Below are 18,137 nucleotides of genomic sequence, written 5' to 3'. Positions count from 1 at the left end.
GCATGGAGGTTTAGAAACTGTGGTCTCAGTTTCGTGATTGGCAATGCGATGGCTACATGTTCAGGGCAGTTTTAATACTTGGGGTATTTCCTGACTTCACAGTCTGCAGCAGATATTCACATTCGGTTTGGAGGTGGAAGTGGGTAACCCAGGGCTTTTTTTCTGGGAAAAGAGGTGGTGGAACTCAGTGATGGAACTCAGGACCGCACAATGATGTCACTTCGGGTCAGCTGGAACAAAGGAGGAGTTTTTAAAAGTTTAAATCACTCTTGGCGAAAATGGTCACATGGCCAGTGTCCCCACCCCCTGATCTCCAGACAGAGGGGAGTTTAGATTGCCCTCCATGCTGCGGAGGGCAATCTAAACTCCCCTCTGTCTGGAGATCAGGGGGTGGGGCCACTGGCCATGTGACCATTTTCAAGAGATGCTGGAACTCCGTTCCACCAAAAAAGCCCTGCCATTATCACAAACCCCAAGCTAGGGAGACTGGGCCTACATGCTTGCCACAGTTAATGAGAATTTTGGATTTTCCCCTTTCTAGACCTTCAACACTTCCAATATTGCCAAACAGTGCCCAGATGCCCGTTGCCTCTTTGCCTTCTACGGTGGCGAGACTGCCTATCACAAGTACCTCATCATCTTCCAGATCTACAATGTCTTCATGTTCTTCTGGCTAGCCAATTTTGTCATTGCCTTGGGCCAGGTCACCCTGGCTGGGGCTTTTGCTTCCTACTATTGGGCCTTTAAGAAACCAGATGACATGCCAGCATTCCCCCTTTTCTCTTCTTTTGGCCGAGCACTCAGGTGAGGATCCCAGGGAGAAGGGAGGAATGTCAATCAGAGGAACTCTTGTGATCCAGCAGTACCCAGCGTGCTGGTGCCAGAGCATCAGCTGTGAAGGATTAGGTTGTAGGGGGATAAGGTTTTGAGGCGGGTAAGAAACAAACAATGATTTCAGCTCAGGATGAGTTTATTTACCTGCACTCTGGACAAGAGGATGTACCCTGATTGTAGGCAGTTAGCCTTCCTTATACAAAAAAATATACAAAAAAGTATACAAGTTTCCCAGTGTAGATACAGTTATGCACAGCAGTGACTTAACCTTGCATACAGAGAACAGCACCTTATTTGCAGTTTCCATCTTTGGGTGAATTCTAATGCTTAAGACAACCTATGTTTATGTAAGCCATCACTTTGAGATAGATCAAGATGGGTAGCTGTGTTCGTCTGTCTGTAGCAATAGAAAAGAGCAAGAGTCCAGTAGCACCTATAAGACTAACAAAACTTGTGGTGGGGTATGAGCTTCTGTGAGTCACAGCTCACTTCTTCAAGTACCAATTTTGTTAGTCTTATGGGTGCTACTGGACTCTTGCTCTTTTCTACCATCACTTTGAGATGGCCTGGAATCTCAAAAGGACAGAGGAATCTGCTCTAGCAGGCATCTGACTTAGTTCCATGAGTCAAGAGAGCTTTGGTGGCTTTCTTACAAGAGGCCCCATGTTTGGATCACAGAAGGCTTGGATCACAGACTTAAGGCCAACTGGGGTAGATGGATCAAAGTTGTAAGTCATTTAAGATTCCACTGTAAATGGCCCCCCAGAATCAAGTCTGGGGTTTATAATGGCACATGAGGAACTTTAGCCAATTGAGCCTAGTTGTGACGCTAGCCATGTGCGCCTAGCCACACAGGCCAACACCATGTTGTTCTTCAGGGAGAATTTTGCAGGTGCTCTGAAGCCTCCACTGAACTGATTTCTTTGCTCCTGCTTCCTCCCGGGCAGGTATCACACTGGCTCGCTGGCCTTTGGGTCCCTGATTCTTGCTGTTGTCCAGATTATTCGGGTCCTTCTGGAATACTTGGATCACAGGTTAAAAGGTACAGAATGGAGAAAGGTGTTGTGCGGGAAATATACTGGGGTTGGCCCCTTCCTCCAATAGCTGGGAGTTGCCAGGCACAAATGAATGAATAGGAGTCTTCCCATCTCCATAAGTTTCCAACTTAGGTTTTTATCTTCTGTTGGGTAACTGGACATGTCATCCTGGGGCTCCTTTTAGACCTTGAATCACTTCAACAGGAAGATTTTGGGTGAAGGATATGGCTGTCCCAAGGGGTATAGTTAGCCCAAGGCTTATAATTCTCCCGAATAAAATCAAAAGTGTGCTCCAAAACCTCTGATTATAGACGTCAGTGAAATTTCTGTAGATTTCTTGCAGTAATTCGACCAAATCTGGAGTGAGGTTTGAGTTTTGTATACTGTGGAAGTTTTTGACAAGCAGCTAAGTGGGTGTCCGGAAAAATATCAGAAAGGTGCGTGGGAGGGAAAACCATGTCGTGGATTGCAGATACTTCCTCTAGGCTCCAAAGCCCAGCCTTTTTGGCTAGCAGGATTTCTCCTTTGGCTTCAATATTTGAGGATGCTCCCGCTGAACTTTGGGCAAAGGTGATCACTTACGATTCTATGAGTCTATGACTTACATGCTTTGAAGTGCTGATTCAGAAATATGAGGGCCAGAAGGCTAATGTTTATCTTGGGAGGAAAGCTGATTTTCTAGAATTCAAAGCTGATTCTAAAATGGTGCGTATGAATGGCGACCCTGCCCAGTCTGACAAAGAAAGAAAACAACTCCTCTCGCATGTTGCTCTCCCCTGTATTAGCTGCTGAGAACAAGTTTGCAAAGTTCCTCTTGACCTGTCTGAAGTGCTGCTTCTGGTGCCTGGAGAAGTTCATCAAGTTCTTGAACAGAAATGCATACATTATGGTGAGGACCTCAAGTGTTATAGACCGCCCAGGAAATTAATGTAGATTTTGAAGGTACTCAAGACACTGCAGAGGCCACTCCTCTAATGCACCTAAAAATACTCCTGTTTATTAACATTTGTTCTTCTCCAGTGTAATGTTTATGTTGTTTTGGATGATTCTCCCCAGATTGCCATTTATGGCACCAACTTCTGCACTTCTGCAAGGAATGCCTTTTTCTTGCTCATGAGGAATATCATCAGGTGAGAGCCTGCCAAGGAACTGCCATTTTATTGCCACCAGCCAGTTTCTTTAGTCCAGGGTGGTGGTGGGTCCTCTGTGGTCAAGCTGCTTGACAGCCCTACTCCTTTTCCCCACAGGACACCACTAGTTACTCTCTTCCTCGCTGCTAGGTGGGGCATCGGAATGAGCCTGTTGGGAGGTGGAGGGAGTTGATATGGAATGCTCCCTGGGCCACCAGCTGGCCATCACTGGCTTAGCTCCAGTGGTTTGTGTGTGGTTGGGACTCTTTCAGGCAAGCTCAGGTTCTAAGCCCCAAACTGGAGCACCTCCATTTCATGCACATTTAGTTGATCTCTGTGAAAACACCTGCTGTGTTTACATCAGAGCAGGGCTGTGATTTCTCTCAGTGGAGAAACGGGCTACCAGAAATGTGTGAAAGAGGGAAGGAATTCAGAAGGGACCCATGAACAAGAGACCTACTTAATATGTGGGTATGGCAGTCCTACAGTGAGTGGGTTGAATTTGACCTGGGAAGGGGAAGAGTTGATCTCTACAGGAGGCTCCACTTGTAGATACATTATCCCCTCTTCCTTTCGTGCTTTCAGGGTGACTGTTCTGGATAAAGTCACGGATTTCCTGCTTTTCCTCGGCAAACTCCTGATTGTAGGAAGTGTTGGTAAGGCCTTGTTCATATTTTGGGACGATCTTCCATTCTGCTGTATATGCAGATCTTTCCTCCTGCCCTGCTGTCCATTGGGCCTTCATAGTGGATTCTTTACAGGAACAAACTGCCTTCCATTTGCAAGCCAATAAATGCCCTCAGTTCCTACTTGTGTTTGTGGGCGGTCAATACAGAACGCAGGTTTTGAAGTGGGGGAGTATAGCTGTTTCCAGACTTGGCTTAAATATGAACTGGGGGGGAGAGAGAAAGGGAGAGAGTAGTTTAGTATCCCAGCTTCAAACTTTTAAATTGAAGATTTGCCGGGAAAGCTTGAAATTAAGTGATATTTCTTTCTTTCTTCTCTAGGCATTCTCGCTTTCTTCTTTTTCACCCAGAGGATAAAACTAATTCAAGACTCAACACCATCCCTCAACTACTACTGGGTCCCTATTCTGGTTGGTATTTAATAGTAATAGCTTCAGAAGATTGTTACTCCTTCTCAGGGCTTTTTTTCTGGGAAAAGAGGTGGTGGAACTCAGGACCGCACAATGACGTCACTTTGGGTCAGCTGGAACAAGGGGGTAGTTTTTTAAAGTTTAAATCGCCCTTGGTGAAAATGGTCACATGGCCAGTGGCCCCACCCCCTGATCTCGCGGAGGGCGATCTAAACTCCCCTCTGTCTGGAGATCAGGGGGCGGGGCCACCGGCCATGTGACCATTTTCAAGAGGTGCCAGAACTCCGTTCCACTGCGTTCCCACTGAAAAAAAGCCCTGTTCCTTCTCCAGTTTCTCTATATTGTTTGAGTGCTGAAATGTCCTTGTCTCTTCCCGCCAGGCGATGTTTCTTCCTGCCAGGGAGGTCCCTCTCCTTGTTGTGTCACTTACTGACAGGCCCTTAGCTACAGTGGTGTGAAAAGGGGTGCTGCCCCATCAAAAAATTGTCAGCTAGCATTAGTCTTTCAAGTGTAAATTGTAATTGCAGTTTCTAGTTGTAATTGCAGTTTCCAGGTTCAATAACTGGAAGAAAGGATCACACTCTTCTATAATTCTGTAAACTGTGTAGAACAAATTTGTTTGGGAAGGCATTTTTATAAAGTAAACGAGGCAATAGAGAACCAACTGTACGCCACTACGTATGCCATGTATTAGCCATCTATTGTATGTTCTGTCGTGCTCTTACTGTATTGTTTTCTACTTTAGTCATTCCATTTTCTGCATGGCTTGACATTTTAATTTTATTTTAAGTTATTCATAGTCCGTCTTTCTCACTGAGATTCAAGGCAGATTACAGAGTGTTGTCGATACGGTCAATAGTTGGAACATTAATTAAAAATGGGTTAGAGACTGCAGAACATTGAAAACTTGCAGAAATCTGATACTGAGCTGAAACAATGCTAAAACAAAACATGAATTGACATGACATATTAAACAATGTGGAAACTATCCAGTAGATACATACTTACAGCAATAGACAGTACGCAGTACTAAGGTCCCTATCCCTTTACGAACACGTCTTTCTGAACTAGAGATGGGCACGAAATGAACCACAGAACAAAATTCCGTACTGAATGCCTGGTTCGTTTGCACCGAAACACGCGTTCCGTGGGAACATATGTTTATGGAACAAACGGATTTTTCCAGCCATTATGTGACCGGGTTTGGAGTTTCACAGACCCCCCTGCCAGTTTCAGCCCATCGGCTGAACCCAGCATGGGGTCTATGAAACTGACAGCCCGTTTCTCCTGCTGCCCAGGCTGTCTGTTTCACAGACCCCATGTCGGTTCTAGCGCGCCCTGCACTGGCTTCAGCAACCGGTGCAGGGTGGTTGAAATGCCACGGAACAACGAACCACGAACTGGGAAAAGGTTGGAAGTTCGTGGTTCGAGGTTCCGTGGAATGCTACTAACCACAAATCACGTGGTTTGGTGTTTTTTTGGTTCGTGCCCATCTCTATTCTGAACCATTTCCTTACAGCACAGCCTTATTAGCTATGTAAAAAAAGCCCTCTTGAATAATTCAGTTTTGCATACTTTGCAGAAAGCCAGTAGAGTGGGAGCTTTCCTGACCTCCTCAGGCCGGTCATTCCATCAGGTGGAATCTGAACTCTGGAATCTGATACGTTTTCCACTTTTCTAATTTTTGTAATCGTAATTCTGTTACATTTCTGCATGGAAGTTAACAGACATATACAAGTTAATAGATCTCTCATGCTATTTGATTAGAACATTTTACTCCATATAATCTGCCTTCAACCTCAATAAGAAATAAAGTAAATAAATAGTGATGGGCTGCCCCCCACTGTACTTGCCCCCACCCCCAACAAAAACTTTCTGGCTGAGTGATACATTGGACTTTTTTAATCGTTTAGCAAAATAAACATGGCAGTTCTGTATAGATAGAAGATGGGCTGCCCTCCCAGTGTGTTCATTTCATAGAATCATAGGGTTGGAAGGGTCCTCTAGGGTCATCTAGTCCAACCCCCTGCACAATGCAGGAAATTCCCCCCCCCCGCACTCCCCCTAACAAAAAAATATCTGGCTACGGGCTGCTTACTGATGGATGGAGGAGGGGAGAAGCAGCAAAGTAACCATTAATTTTCAGGAATATTCATATAGAACGTTCATTAAGTCATTGTCGTTAATTTGCTTGGAACAGTTGCTGCTAGATGTGGAGAGGGTGCATCTTCATTGCCAGTTCTGCTTCACAATGGTTGCAGGGTTGGCACGTGGCACTGAAATGACCATTTGTTTTCTCTTGTAGACTGTTGTTGTTGGCTCCTATCTCATTGCACATGGATTTTTCAGTGTATATGCCATGTGTGTGGACACGCTGTTCCTCTGCTTCTGTAAGTATCCAGCTACACTGCTGCTGTAATGAAACATACATATTTGAGGCCTGTAAGGGGAGAGGGGCGTCAGCCACTACCATGACTGTTTCGGATGGAGCCAGCTAGTAAGAACTTTGATTGCTTAGCAAGACGTATTCTTCAGATGTTTTGGCATCAAACCAGAAGTAGTGGTTGTTTGCAATACATATATTCTAGAATTAAATCCCACCCCTGGTTTATGAGAAGTATTAAGCCATTTACAAATAAAACTGTGCACCAAAGGGTTTGGAAATTGCAAGTTAAGCTGTGATGATCGAAACCACTAGGTAGGTTCGTAGGAGTGAAGGTCCCAGACTGTGTTGTCTGGATTAGGTATTAATTTACAGCGCCCCCCCCCCCCCCGCCACCATCCTGACTCCAGGTACATGTTCAGAACGTCTACTGACTCGTGGAGGAGGCAAAAATAACATTTTAGTTGATGCCTTCGTCAGTACATTCATCAGCTGAAGCTGCTGAACAAGGATGGAAATTTTTAATTGAGCATTTAGGGCATGCTTGTTTATTTTGAGGCTACTGTTGCTATAAAGATAGACTTCTACTACTAAATGGTAACTTATAATTTACTTTTAAGTGAGTCCTGCTGGGCTTACTTCCAGGCATTTATTTAAAATATTTTAATCCCACTTCCATTCCCAAAGGCAAATGTGTATAGCTATTGTTTAAGACTGCAATTCTGGTTTGCAGTTCTTTTAATATTTCAAAAATACCTATATGGAGGTTTGCTAATTTGCAAATTTAAACTTGACTAATTTGCTTGGTAATATGCTTCTTAATCAATATACATGATTCTGATGTAAATTGATTAAATTGATCAGTTGAGAGTCCTGTTGTGTCTTTGAGCACAACTAAAGATGTGTTTGTGGCAGTTCTCAGCTTAATTCCTTCCCCTCTTCCCTCCCTGTTCCTTGCTGTGTTTAGCACTGAGCCCTCCTTCCTGTGCCTCCTTTACTTTTGGTCCATCATAGGACCTGTCCATGTAACAGAGACATGTAGCTAGATTAGTGAGGGATGAACCCTCTTGGGAGAGACCTGGGCTGGTGGAGCATGGGTCTGCAGAAGGTTATATGCAGGGCTTTTTTTCTGGGAAAAGAGGTGGTGGGACTCAGTGGGTTGACCTCGGCGAAAATGGTCACATGGCTGGTGGCCCCGCCCCCTGATCTCCAGACAGAGGAGAGTTGAGATTGCCCTCTGCGCCATGCCTCCGTGCCCTCCACGCTCAGCGGCACGGAGGTCAATCTAAACTCCCCTCTGTCTGGAGATCAGGGGGCGGGGCCACCAGCCATGTGACCAATTTCAAGAGGTTCTGGAACCCCCCGCGTTCCCCCTGAAAAAAAGCCCTGGTTATATGAGTAGAGCAAACACCGGCTCTCTCTCTCGGTGCAGTCTAAAGTAGACATAGAAGGCTGTAAATCAGGACTGGAAAAAGAAGAACTACTCTCCCATCACTACCATAAACTCCACTTAGGATGGTTTGCTCAGCTGGCTTTTAAACAGGTTTAGACAGATGCATGGAACTGCTTCTCTAGCAGTTATAATAGCTAGACGAGCTCATTCTCTCAGAGGTTGGCTCTCTAAGGGCCATGTGCTCAGGTGTGGTCTTCCTGCCCTGCTTGTGGGATGCCCAGAGTTGTCTGGCTAGCCACTGTTGGAAACGAAATTCTGGGCTGGATACACTCAGGGCCTAAGCCAGCGGAACTCACCTTTGGTTCTCGGAGTGGCCATGTGACCGAGGTGGCTTGCTGTGTGATCAGAGGGCCAGGATGAGACGGGCTGTTCAAGGATAGCATTTCGTTTGCCCTCTCTTTTTAAAAGTGGCCTCTGGTGCCATTGACAGCAGCCTGACCCATGGAAATCGAGCAGGTGAAGCTTTTCTTGGCCTAGAAGTGAAATGTGGGGCAGTTTCAGTTGCCAATTAATTTGTTTTTCTTATGACCCTTTTGGGGGTTCTGACATTTTAGGGGTTAACTGTTAGAGCCACTGCTTATGAACCAGAAATGATCTCACGCTCCAAATTTCTTCATAAAAACTGTTGCCAGCTTTATTGTAGTAAACTAGTGGCTCATCTACACCAGAAATGTCAACACCAATGAGATGCTAAAGGCGCCCTTTGCGATTCCTGGGTCTGTAAAGAAAGAAAATTCCACGAGTTAGAATTATGTAATGCTCAAAGGCATCTTTTTCACTGTCAATCCTCAAATCTAGTGCGCCTTAGCGACAGAACCTCAAAGACTCTTGTGATTATATTATAACTAATACTCCTTATTCCTTTCTCTCTATCAATTCATTTGGCCAGTTTTCCTCTGCTGCTTAGTAGCAGAAATATCTTTCATAATAAAAGCAGGTGACTGTCTATGTGGTCTTGTTCTTTTCCTGGCTGGGGAAAACTAATGGCAACTAACGTTACATTTTCCCTTTTTCTCTCTCTCCTTCTGCTTTGTTATTGCGACTTTTCTTTATTTTGCTTTTGCTTTCCCCCCTTCGTCCGCTTCATCGTTCTGTGGCTGCTTTCTCCCTCTTCCTTGGGACTCCAAAGGTGAAGATCTGGAAAGGAATGATGGATCTCCTGAGCGGCCTTATTACATGTCCTCTGCACTGAGCGAGATCCTGCTGAAAGGAAGCCTAGAATCTTCCAAAAGCGCTGAGAGCCAAGAATAGGGGCCGGTGCTCGAAGAGGACAGGGCACGAGCCTTGTGCCCACCGGTCTGACTGGGGGCTGGGGCGGGCCCTTCACAGCAGCCCTGGGCTCTCATGCAAAACTTCTCACTTAGAGATCGTGGGAAGTTTGGGGGGGCTCGTGGGGATTGAAGATGGTGGTATCTGGCCCAGCTGATATTCAAGTATCAAAGGAGTGAAGTTGCATCTCGATATTTAGCATTCAGGAGAGCTCAGTTTCTCCAGTGTTGCATTATGTGGGGCTTTTCTCCTCCTGCCTTCCTCAAAATACTATCTCTGTAGCAAAGCTGCCTATTTAAACAGTCCTCTACAAACAGGATAACCTATCTAGTACCTCAGTGCACGTGGAGCACATTTATGTTGCCTACCAGATAGTTCATAGTTCCTTCTTCTCTTCAGTTAACCAGAGATTGGGAGTCTGCCAGGTGTGTGAATATAAAGATTGGTCGCTCTGAGGTTCCAAAGAGCGACTTCCCACAGGTGTGTGTCAAGTTGGAGCAGGCTAGGTGTGCAGCCAAGTTTTATAAGATAGGAAAGGATTCCAGCCAGCCTTGCTGAGGGAGCATGCAAAGGGGTTCATATGCACGATATAATTTCTTTTTGATTCCTTTTTTCTGACATCCAGGCTGCATCTTTGTTGAGTCGCTCTGTAGACAGTTTGAGATTGACTGAACTGAGAGTCACTATTGCAAATACCCATGAGCTTATGTTAACTTGAAATCTTTGTGGTTTGTCTTCGTTTATACTTCCTTTTCTTTGGTACTTTTTTTGCAACCTGGGAATTTTATATGATCTCTACAAGCTGCCTTACTCTGTAAACAAAATTCAATAAATCTTGAAACTTTCGCACACTGTTGAGACTATACAGAGACAACTTTGTTTGCTCCTCTATACCTTGGCTTGGTGCAAAAAGGAATTATGATTGTTCTTCCGAGCCTTTTATTTTCTAGACCATGAGCTTGATCCAGTGACTGTTTTCTGCCAGACCTTCTGATGAAGATTTAGTGAGAATAGTTGAATCCATCTTTGGGCTCCAGTCCAGCATCAAGTTAGGGATGCTTACAGGGCTAGATTGGGGAAAGAAAAGTTTCCCTCCCCAGCTCATGTCATCAGTTGTGTCTAGTTTGGCCCTAAAATAGCCTGAACGTAAGGACGATTCCACTCCCTCCTTCCAGCCTCTTTCTCTGTTATGATGAAGGAGCTGCCGAGTTTGGTTCTAGTTTTAGGAGCAGCACTTACTCACATGGCTATAGGGATTTGCTGACGGAGTGGTGAAGTTACTCTACAAATTTGGAAGAAAATACTGGGAATTTGCATACAGTGAAATGAGAAAGTTTATTGTCATGCAAGTAATCTGCTTGAAGAATTAGAAAACTTAAAATAGCATGAAACATCCAACGTAAAAGGTGGAATATCCCAGACAACCACATAGATTGACATTTATGCACTCGTGGAGAAAGGGGGGTAAGCCAAATAGGTAGTCCTAAAGCTGCCTCTCCTGCAGCTCTGGCAAAGGTCTGATTCTCAAGGCAGAGGTCCGAACATCCAGAAAGCAAGTAATCTTGAGGGAAGGACAACAGAGAGAAGTGACTGGTTGTCCCAGAACAAGTTGAGCTAACGGGTATTTTCTCTCAGGAGGATCAGGGAGAGGTTCTGGGAGTGACTACCAATATATTTGTGTTGTATATATTGGGAGTGGCTCCCAATAATGAAAGAAAAGGGAAGCTTGTTGACCAGTAGGGGCATATTTAGAGGCTGTCTTCATGGATTACCTTTGGACTGAATTTTTCACCCCAAACGCCAACTCGGTCTGAAAACCTTGTGCTGAGCAGTGTTTGCACAAGGGGTGGCTTTTTCCGTGGCGCAGTGGTAATAAGGCAGGCTCTTCTTGTGGCTAGGAGTCCTGATTAAGAGTGGAGAAGGCTTAATTTGTGATCCAGTAGTTGGGTACTACGCGAGGCTCGAGTTGCTGCTATTGTCCTTAATGATACAATTAGGCATGGACCTTTTTGCTCCTTTTCTTTCTTCAGAGAAGCTGACCCTGACCTCAAGGTGGGTGGCAAGGAGAACTGGAAATTAAAGTGGAGGGTGGATGGCTGCGTGTTCCATGTGGATCCCCCAAAAAGGCTTTGGGAGCAACTTTCCTTCCTGTGCAGAATGTTTCTTTTTTGTCCCTGTGTTGCCTTTGGTGAAACAGCTTTTAAAACAATACAAACTCCTACAAAACTTGTTTTATACAGTCAAGTTATACATGCTGGAAAGCAGTCAGGACAAGGGTGCAGATCCAGATACTGAAATGTGTCCTGTGGAGCCTGAGATGAGTCTCTCTCTCATGCATACTTCTCAGACTTGTGCCTAAGAAAGATTTCCACATCGAAAAGATGTATGTGCCTCTAGATATTGGGTAATGTAATGCTTCAAGAAACATAGCAATGAGAGAATACTTTACAAAGAAAGCAGCCTGTAGGTTCGTAGACTTTTTACTGCCATCCTGGCTAACGCTCCTCCACTGACAGGCAAAATTCTTATACTTCCATGAACACGTGAAGCCACCTTCTGTTGAGCCAGACCATTGGCCTCTCAAGGTCAGTATCACCTCCTCTGATTGGCAGTGGCTTTCCAGGGTCTCAGGTGGAGGTCTTTCTTGTCACCTGATCTTTTAAACTGGAAATGCCAAGGACTGAACCTGGGACATGCTGTGAATAAAACAGATGCTCTACCGCTCAGCTACAGACGCTGCCCGTAAATTGCAGATGTTACATTGACAAGAACGAGTACTACGCTCCAACTCCTCTGCTTTTTCACAGATTTGTTTAGCCGACATTAAGAAGCTTGATTGACTACACTGTTTTGGATGTAATATTTAAGTTATATATAGTTTCAGATTTAGATAGGAAAAAGGAGAGGGATTAAAAGTTTACAGATTTTGATGTTTTTAAACCCATATTTTGCCCTAGAGAATCAGACTGGCACTGGCTTTGAGAATGTCATGGCCTATTTTCCTGGAGAAGGCAAAGTTAAGGAAAGCCTCCATAGCAGATCTTTGCCCAGTTGAATCTGAAAAGCTTTCCTGTGGTGATAGAGCCAGAGGAGTTAGCCGTGCTAGTCTGTAGTTGCAAAATAGCAAGGAGTCCAGTAGCACCTTTAAGACTAACCAACTTTATTGTAGCATAAACTTTCGAGAACCACAGCTCTCTTTGTCAGATGCAACCGTTAGGTTGCATCTGACGAAGACAGCAGTGGTGCCAGGGTTTTTGGTGCTGGCGGCTAGCCGGCGGCCGGGTGCCTGCGTGTGTGCACATGGACCGGCACACACGCCGCCAGCCCAATTGATGTGGCAGGTGGCTGGGAAGGCGTGCGGGTGGCCTCCGAGCTCTCCTGCTCGGTTTCCCTGCGCTGCCGCAGACGCCTGCCCGCTGCTGTTGAGCCCAGCCGGGGGCGTGTGCTGGCGGTGGCAGGGGCTCAGGGCGGGAGGGCTAGGAGGCTGCAGGTCGGTAGTGCACGCTCCCGCCCCCCGCGCCCCCTCCAGCGCCCCGCGCCCTGAGGCCACTGCCTACCTGGCCTCAATGGGTGCACTGGCCCATTGGATAGCTTCGTCCAGGCCCTGGTTCTCGAAAGCTTATGCTATAATAAAGTTGTATCTGACAAAGAGAGCTGTGGTTCTCAAAAGCTTATGCTACAGTAAAGTTGCATCTGATGAAAAGAGCTGTGGTTTTCGAAAGCTTATGCTACAATAAAGTTGCATCTGACAAAGAGAGCTGTGGTTCTCAAAAGCTTATGCCACAGTAAAGTTGCATCTGACAAAGAGAGCTGTGATTCTCAAAAGCTTATGCTACAATAAAGTTGCATCTGATGAAGAGAGCTGTGGTTCTTGAAAGCTTATAATACAATAAAGTTGGTTACTCTTAAAGGTGCTACTGGACTCTTTCGAATTTTTTTGTGGTGAGGAATTGCACAGCCTTTCTTGCTGAATAGTAACTTCCTTTTGAAGGAAGCAGTTATTAGACCTTGGTTTTAAAAACCTTAATTGACTAAGGGTATGATGGCCAGTTACAGGCCAGTGTCCAATTTACCTTTTGGAAGAAAGTGATAGATCATGTGGTAGCAGAGCAACTTCACAAGTTGCTGGATGACTTATTTGCCCTTCACCAAAAAAAAACCAGCTTCAGGCATGACTTCAGAATGAAGAGGATCTTAGTAGCATGGGAGGAGGATATTTGTATGAAGCTAGACGGGACAGTTATTCTTGCTAATACTGATAGATCTACTAATACAGTTGTACTCTCTCCTTCATTCATCAGTTCAGAGATGGAGGTGGAGTTGTGTGTCTGAATGGGTACAAAGTTTTCACTGGATGAGTAGAATAACCTGGTTGGGATTAGTCCTGTGGAATGCCTCAGGGTTCCATTCTGCCACCTATACTATTCCAGTCTCTACACGAAGCAGCTGAATGAGAGTATCTGGAGCTTTGGGACTGGATGTCTTCAAATATGCAGACGACACTCAGTTCCATAGTTCATAGAACCATAGAGTTGGAAGGGGCCATACAGACCATCTAGTCCAACCCCCTGCCCAGTGCAGGATCAGCCTAAAGCATCTCTGATGAATATTCATCCAGCGTCTTCTTGAAAACTGCCAGTGAGGGGGAGCTCACCACCTCCCTAGGCAGCTGATTCCACTTTTGAACTACTCTGACCGTGAAAAAGTTCTTCCTAATATCCAGCCGGTACCTTTGTGCATGTAATTTAAGCCCATTGTTTCGGGTCCTACCCTCTGCTGCCAACTGGAACAGCTCCCTGCCCTCCTCCAAATGACAGCCTTTCAAATACTTAAAGAGAGCAATCATGTCCCCCCTCAACCTCTTCTTCTCCACACTAAAAATTCCCAAGGCCCTCAGCCTTTCCTCGTAGAGCTCAGTCTCCAGACCCCTGATCATCCTCGTCGCTCTCCTCTGCACCCTTTCGATTTTGTCCACATCCTTTTTGAAGTGAGGCCTCCAGAACTGCACACAGTACTCCAGCTGCGGCCTGACCAAGGCAGTATAGAGAGGGGCTATGACCTGCGATTTCGACGCTATGGCCCCTTTGATACAACCCAGGATTGGCCTTTTTTGCCACCGCATCACACTGACTGCTCATATTTAGTTTACAGTCCACTCTTACCCCAAGATCCCTTTCACATATACTACTGCCCAGAAGTGTATCCCCCATCCAGTATTTGTGCTTCCCATTTTTGTGGCCCAGATGTAATACTGTGCACTTGTCTTTGTTGAATTGCATCCTATTCACAGCTGCCCACTTCTCCAGAGTATCCAGGTCTTGTTGAATTTTGATTTAGTTCATTATCTAAGCCTCCAGATGTGTCAGTTTTGGCTCTGGACCAGTGTTTTGAAGTCAAATCCAGATGAGACGGAGAGAATGCTAGTCAGGAAGGGACTGCTGCTTGTGGTGGATATCCATTTGCACAGGAGATGAAGGGCTTGGGGGTGCTTATGGACCCAGCCTTGTTTGAAAATCAGGTGGCTAAGAGTGCCTGCAATCAGCTGCGTCTCGTTCACCCTGCTCTGCTTTCTTAAAGTCAGCCAATGTGGCCATACTGATCTGTGCTTTTGTAACTTAATGGTTGGATTACTACTTTACACTGGCACTCCAAGAAGCCTATTTTGTTTTTTAGGGCTTTTCATAAAGTATAGGCTGAAGGCATTTGGGGCATTTATTGTATTTTGTATTATGGTATTTTGCACGTTTGAAATTTGGATTTGTAAGCCACATTGAGCCAAAAAAGAGAAAGCTGGGGCAGTATGTATTTAAATAAATGTACATAGGGTCAGGTGCTGACCTAGATAGCTCAGGTGAGCCTGATCTTGTCAGATCTCAGAAGCTAAGCAGGATCGGCCTTGGTTAGTAATTGGATGGGAGGCCTTCAACGAAGGCCAGGCTTGCAGAGCCAGGCAATGGCAAACTACCTCTGTTAGCCTCTTGCCAGGAAAACCCCACTAGGGGTTGCCATAAGACGACTGTGATGTGAGACTGTGACGCACCCTCTACCACCACCACGTAGGGTCAGATTGCTACTAGCTGCTCTTCATGAGTGCCTTCTTAATTCCTGTTTTAGAGTCTGCCAGGGGGCAGTTGTAAATCAACTGTTTCATAGCTCTTTGTGGCTGGGGGGAATTTGTCTCTCTTTGCAGTGGAGGACCTGGAGCGTAATGACGGCTCTGCTGAGAAGCCTTACTTCATGTCATCTAATCTGAGGAAGCTTTTGAAGAAGACTAACAAGCAGCAAACCGAAGGGTAACGGGCTTCCCATTCTGTGCCTCCAGCAGTAGCCTATAGTAGGCATATGATGCCTGGATTGTCAAGCCCTGGCTTTGAAGAGCATGATCTTTGAGGTTAAAATGTTCTGCTTCCTCTTCCTGTGCCAGGCAAGCTTGCCCAGATTTCTATTTTTTTTTCCTTTCCTTTTTCATGCAGTTTGGGATTTTTCTTTGTGGCGAGAAGTGAGAAATTTGTGCTGCAATAGCTCCATCTTAAGGCTGAACTGCAGCAGACCCAAGTGAGCTGCTGTCGTTCCCTACTACCGGTTTGCTCAAAGCCATCCAGCACCTGCCTGCCTGGAGCGAGGACTCTTCTTGTTTGTCAGCAAGAAGAGCTCGCTAATGCCAAGTTTGCTGGGAAGCACACGCACCCCGTTGAGCAGATGTTCAACAAAGGGGTGGTGGTGCTGTTTTGGTTTAGAGCAGAAATCAGATTTGAACAGCATTGGTTCAGTCGTCCTTACTGAGAAGCCACTTCCCAATCTGCTCTGATTTTAAAGAAAAATGGTGCCAAGGTGGAGTTTTTTAAAAAAGAATATAAAGCACTGAACAAATACAGTGCATAAATAAGATAGTGGGCTGGAGCAATCCTACTTTAAGTGTGTGTGTGTGTGTGTGTGAGAGCTCTCAATTCACAAACTGTCTTCCTGTGGGCCAAGAAGTGGAGGGCTGGGGGAAGTGGTTTTTGCCACGCCGCTAAAAAACTGACATGCTTTTCTTGGAAGATATCTACCTTCTGCCATTCACAGAGCTGTTTGTCAAGGCCAGGGCAGATATAAGCCTCTCACAAGCCAGTTGAGCCAATTTAGTTCCGTTAATTTTTCCAGTGAGCACTAAACTGCTCTAAATCCAAACATTCCAGCTTAACTGATTTAGGGATTGCAGCCAAAATTGATACTTTGAAGGCATCATTGCAGAAGTCTGATCCTGGTGGTAACGGTCATCGTTTAACCTAGGCGTACTGAAAATATAATCAAACATCAAGGAAGTAACAGGAATATACAGAATTTTAAAGCTGTGTGGTTGTATATTGTGCCACCTGTAGCTTTCTCAAAAGCAAATGGTAATGCTGCCAATCTGTATTTAAGTCTGACATTTTTATTATTATTTTGCTTTTATTAACTCTTTTCATGCACCCCTGTATGTTTTGGAAAATGTTCTATCTGAAATATTAAAACTTTTTATGTATTTTTGTTTCTCAGTCTGAAGCAACTCAGGTATAACTATTAATATAGTGTAATTTTGCTTTAGAAACTCATGACTTGGGTTTCTCGGTCCAGACGTCTTGTGTTATCTCCCAGCAAGTGCATGGAATACGTTGTGGCGTTGTATGTGTGGGGGACTTCAAAGAAAACATATGCTTTTTACAAATAAATTACTTATTTGCTTTGACTGAAATCTATTCTGACTGAACTCTGTTCCATCAAAGGGAGCAGTCAGCAGGGGTCATAGAAGTGGGAATGCTGGAACCTGAGGAGTTACCAGCTAAATCGCGCTTCCTATGTGGGGGCAGACAAGACCTTCTCACCCTTCTCTTTAGCCTGTCCCCATTAACGGTTGCAACAAGCCGGGACTTGCTGCCACCAACCTGGTTTGGGGATTTTGCTTTAACTTCCCCGTCACCTCTAATTAACTGAGCAGTGTTATGGAAGAGAAGCTTAAGAAAATATGCACACCTGTGTGAGCCTCACCATAATAATGCATTAGTAAGAGAATTAGTGAAGTATATGGTGGTCCACCGGATGAGAACTGGGGGAAGGCTGCACCATATGGCTAGCTTGGGTGTGTGTGTGATAGTTTTATTATCCCCAGCACGGAGCACTAAAAATAGTGGTGCAAAACAATATGGAATTGGATAGCACAGGTTTGGCAGGAAATGAGCCAGGATTGGGTCCACAGAATCACTCCCAGCTGGGAGGCAAAGAATAAAAACAGTATTTGTTTGAGAAAAGGACATCAAGAAGGGGAACAAGGATGGAGACCCTCATCACAAGTACGCCCCTCTGGCAACTGAGCTGCCTCAGCTGCTTGCTGACTTGGAGAAAGTGAGTAGGAGGGGGGTAGAGGGGGAGAACCCCTGAGGGGAATGTGATGGGCAACACCTTGTTTCACAAGTTGGGGTGCTGCCTAGAGGAGTTTCATTTGTAATGCCATGCTTGTAATTCAGGACTGGATTGTTCATTCCTGGGAGGGGGGGGTTAGGTTTGTGCTGCAGCTGCTTGGGCTTAGGGAGATCTACAAAGGCATGCATTGCTAGAAACTCACCCAGCACACACCACTTTTTTTTAAGCCAATGAATTATTTTGGAGTTTATGGAGAATACTGGTAGGGGAAGGAGCACACAACAGTCCACCTAGTTCCCCAGTGGGCATCCTGTCTGAGCTGGCGGAGGTGCTCTGGGGCTTGATGCTCTCAGATTATTCTGGAAGATTTCAACATTCATGCTGGAAACACCTTGTGTGAGCCAGCTCAAGAATTTGTAGCTTCTTTGGCCCCTCATGTTGTGACAGGCCCAACACATAAAAAAGGATGTATCTTGGACAGTTTTTTACACTGAACCTTTGGGGTGGTGGTCTGGTTTGGGGGCCGGAGATTCAGCTGATGCCCTTATCTAACCAT

General features: G+C 45.3%; 1 protein-coding gene across 5 annotated transcripts in view; it reads left to right on the top strand.

The window, feature by feature from the left end:
- Positions 1-16,910, top strand: part of SLC44A2 (solute carrier family 44 member 2) — a 100,437-nt gene extending 83,527 nt beyond the window's left edge. For 3 of the 5 annotated variants that reach the window (XM_055002275.1, XM_055002276.1, XM_055002277.1), the window contains exons 15-22: positions 542-804; positions 1,782-1,876; positions 2,657-2,760; positions 2,928-3,001; positions 3,587-3,657; positions 4,009-4,097; positions 6,403-6,487; positions 9,063-10,048. In XM_055002275.1, coding sequence (XP_054858250.1) covers positions 542-804; positions 1,782-1,876; positions 2,657-2,760; positions 2,928-3,001; positions 3,587-3,657; positions 4,009-4,097; positions 6,403-6,487; positions 9,063-9,184 — 903 coding nt within the window. In that variant the 3' untranslated portion in view covers positions 9,185-10,048. Of the gene's footprint in view, positions 1-541; positions 805-1,781; positions 1,877-2,656; positions 2,761-2,927; positions 3,002-3,586; positions 3,658-4,008; positions 4,098-6,402; positions 6,488-9,062; positions 10,049-15,392 lie in introns of those variants that run through there. The other 2 variants (XM_055002278.1, XM_055002279.1) reach the window with 1 other exon arrangement.
- The last annotated feature ends 1,227 nt before the right edge of the window (positions 16,911-18,137 follow it).

Source organism: Eublepharis macularius, chromosome 18 (assembly GCF_028583425.1).
Source record: "Eublepharis macularius isolate TG4126 chromosome 18, MPM_Emac_v1.0, whole genome shotgun sequence".
Lineage (NCBI taxonomy): Eukaryota > Metazoa > Chordata > Lepidosauria > Squamata > Eublepharidae > Eublepharis > Eublepharis macularius.
The sequence above is the reverse complement of the archived record's forward strand: the minus strand, read 5'-3'. Positions and strand labels throughout refer to the sequence as shown.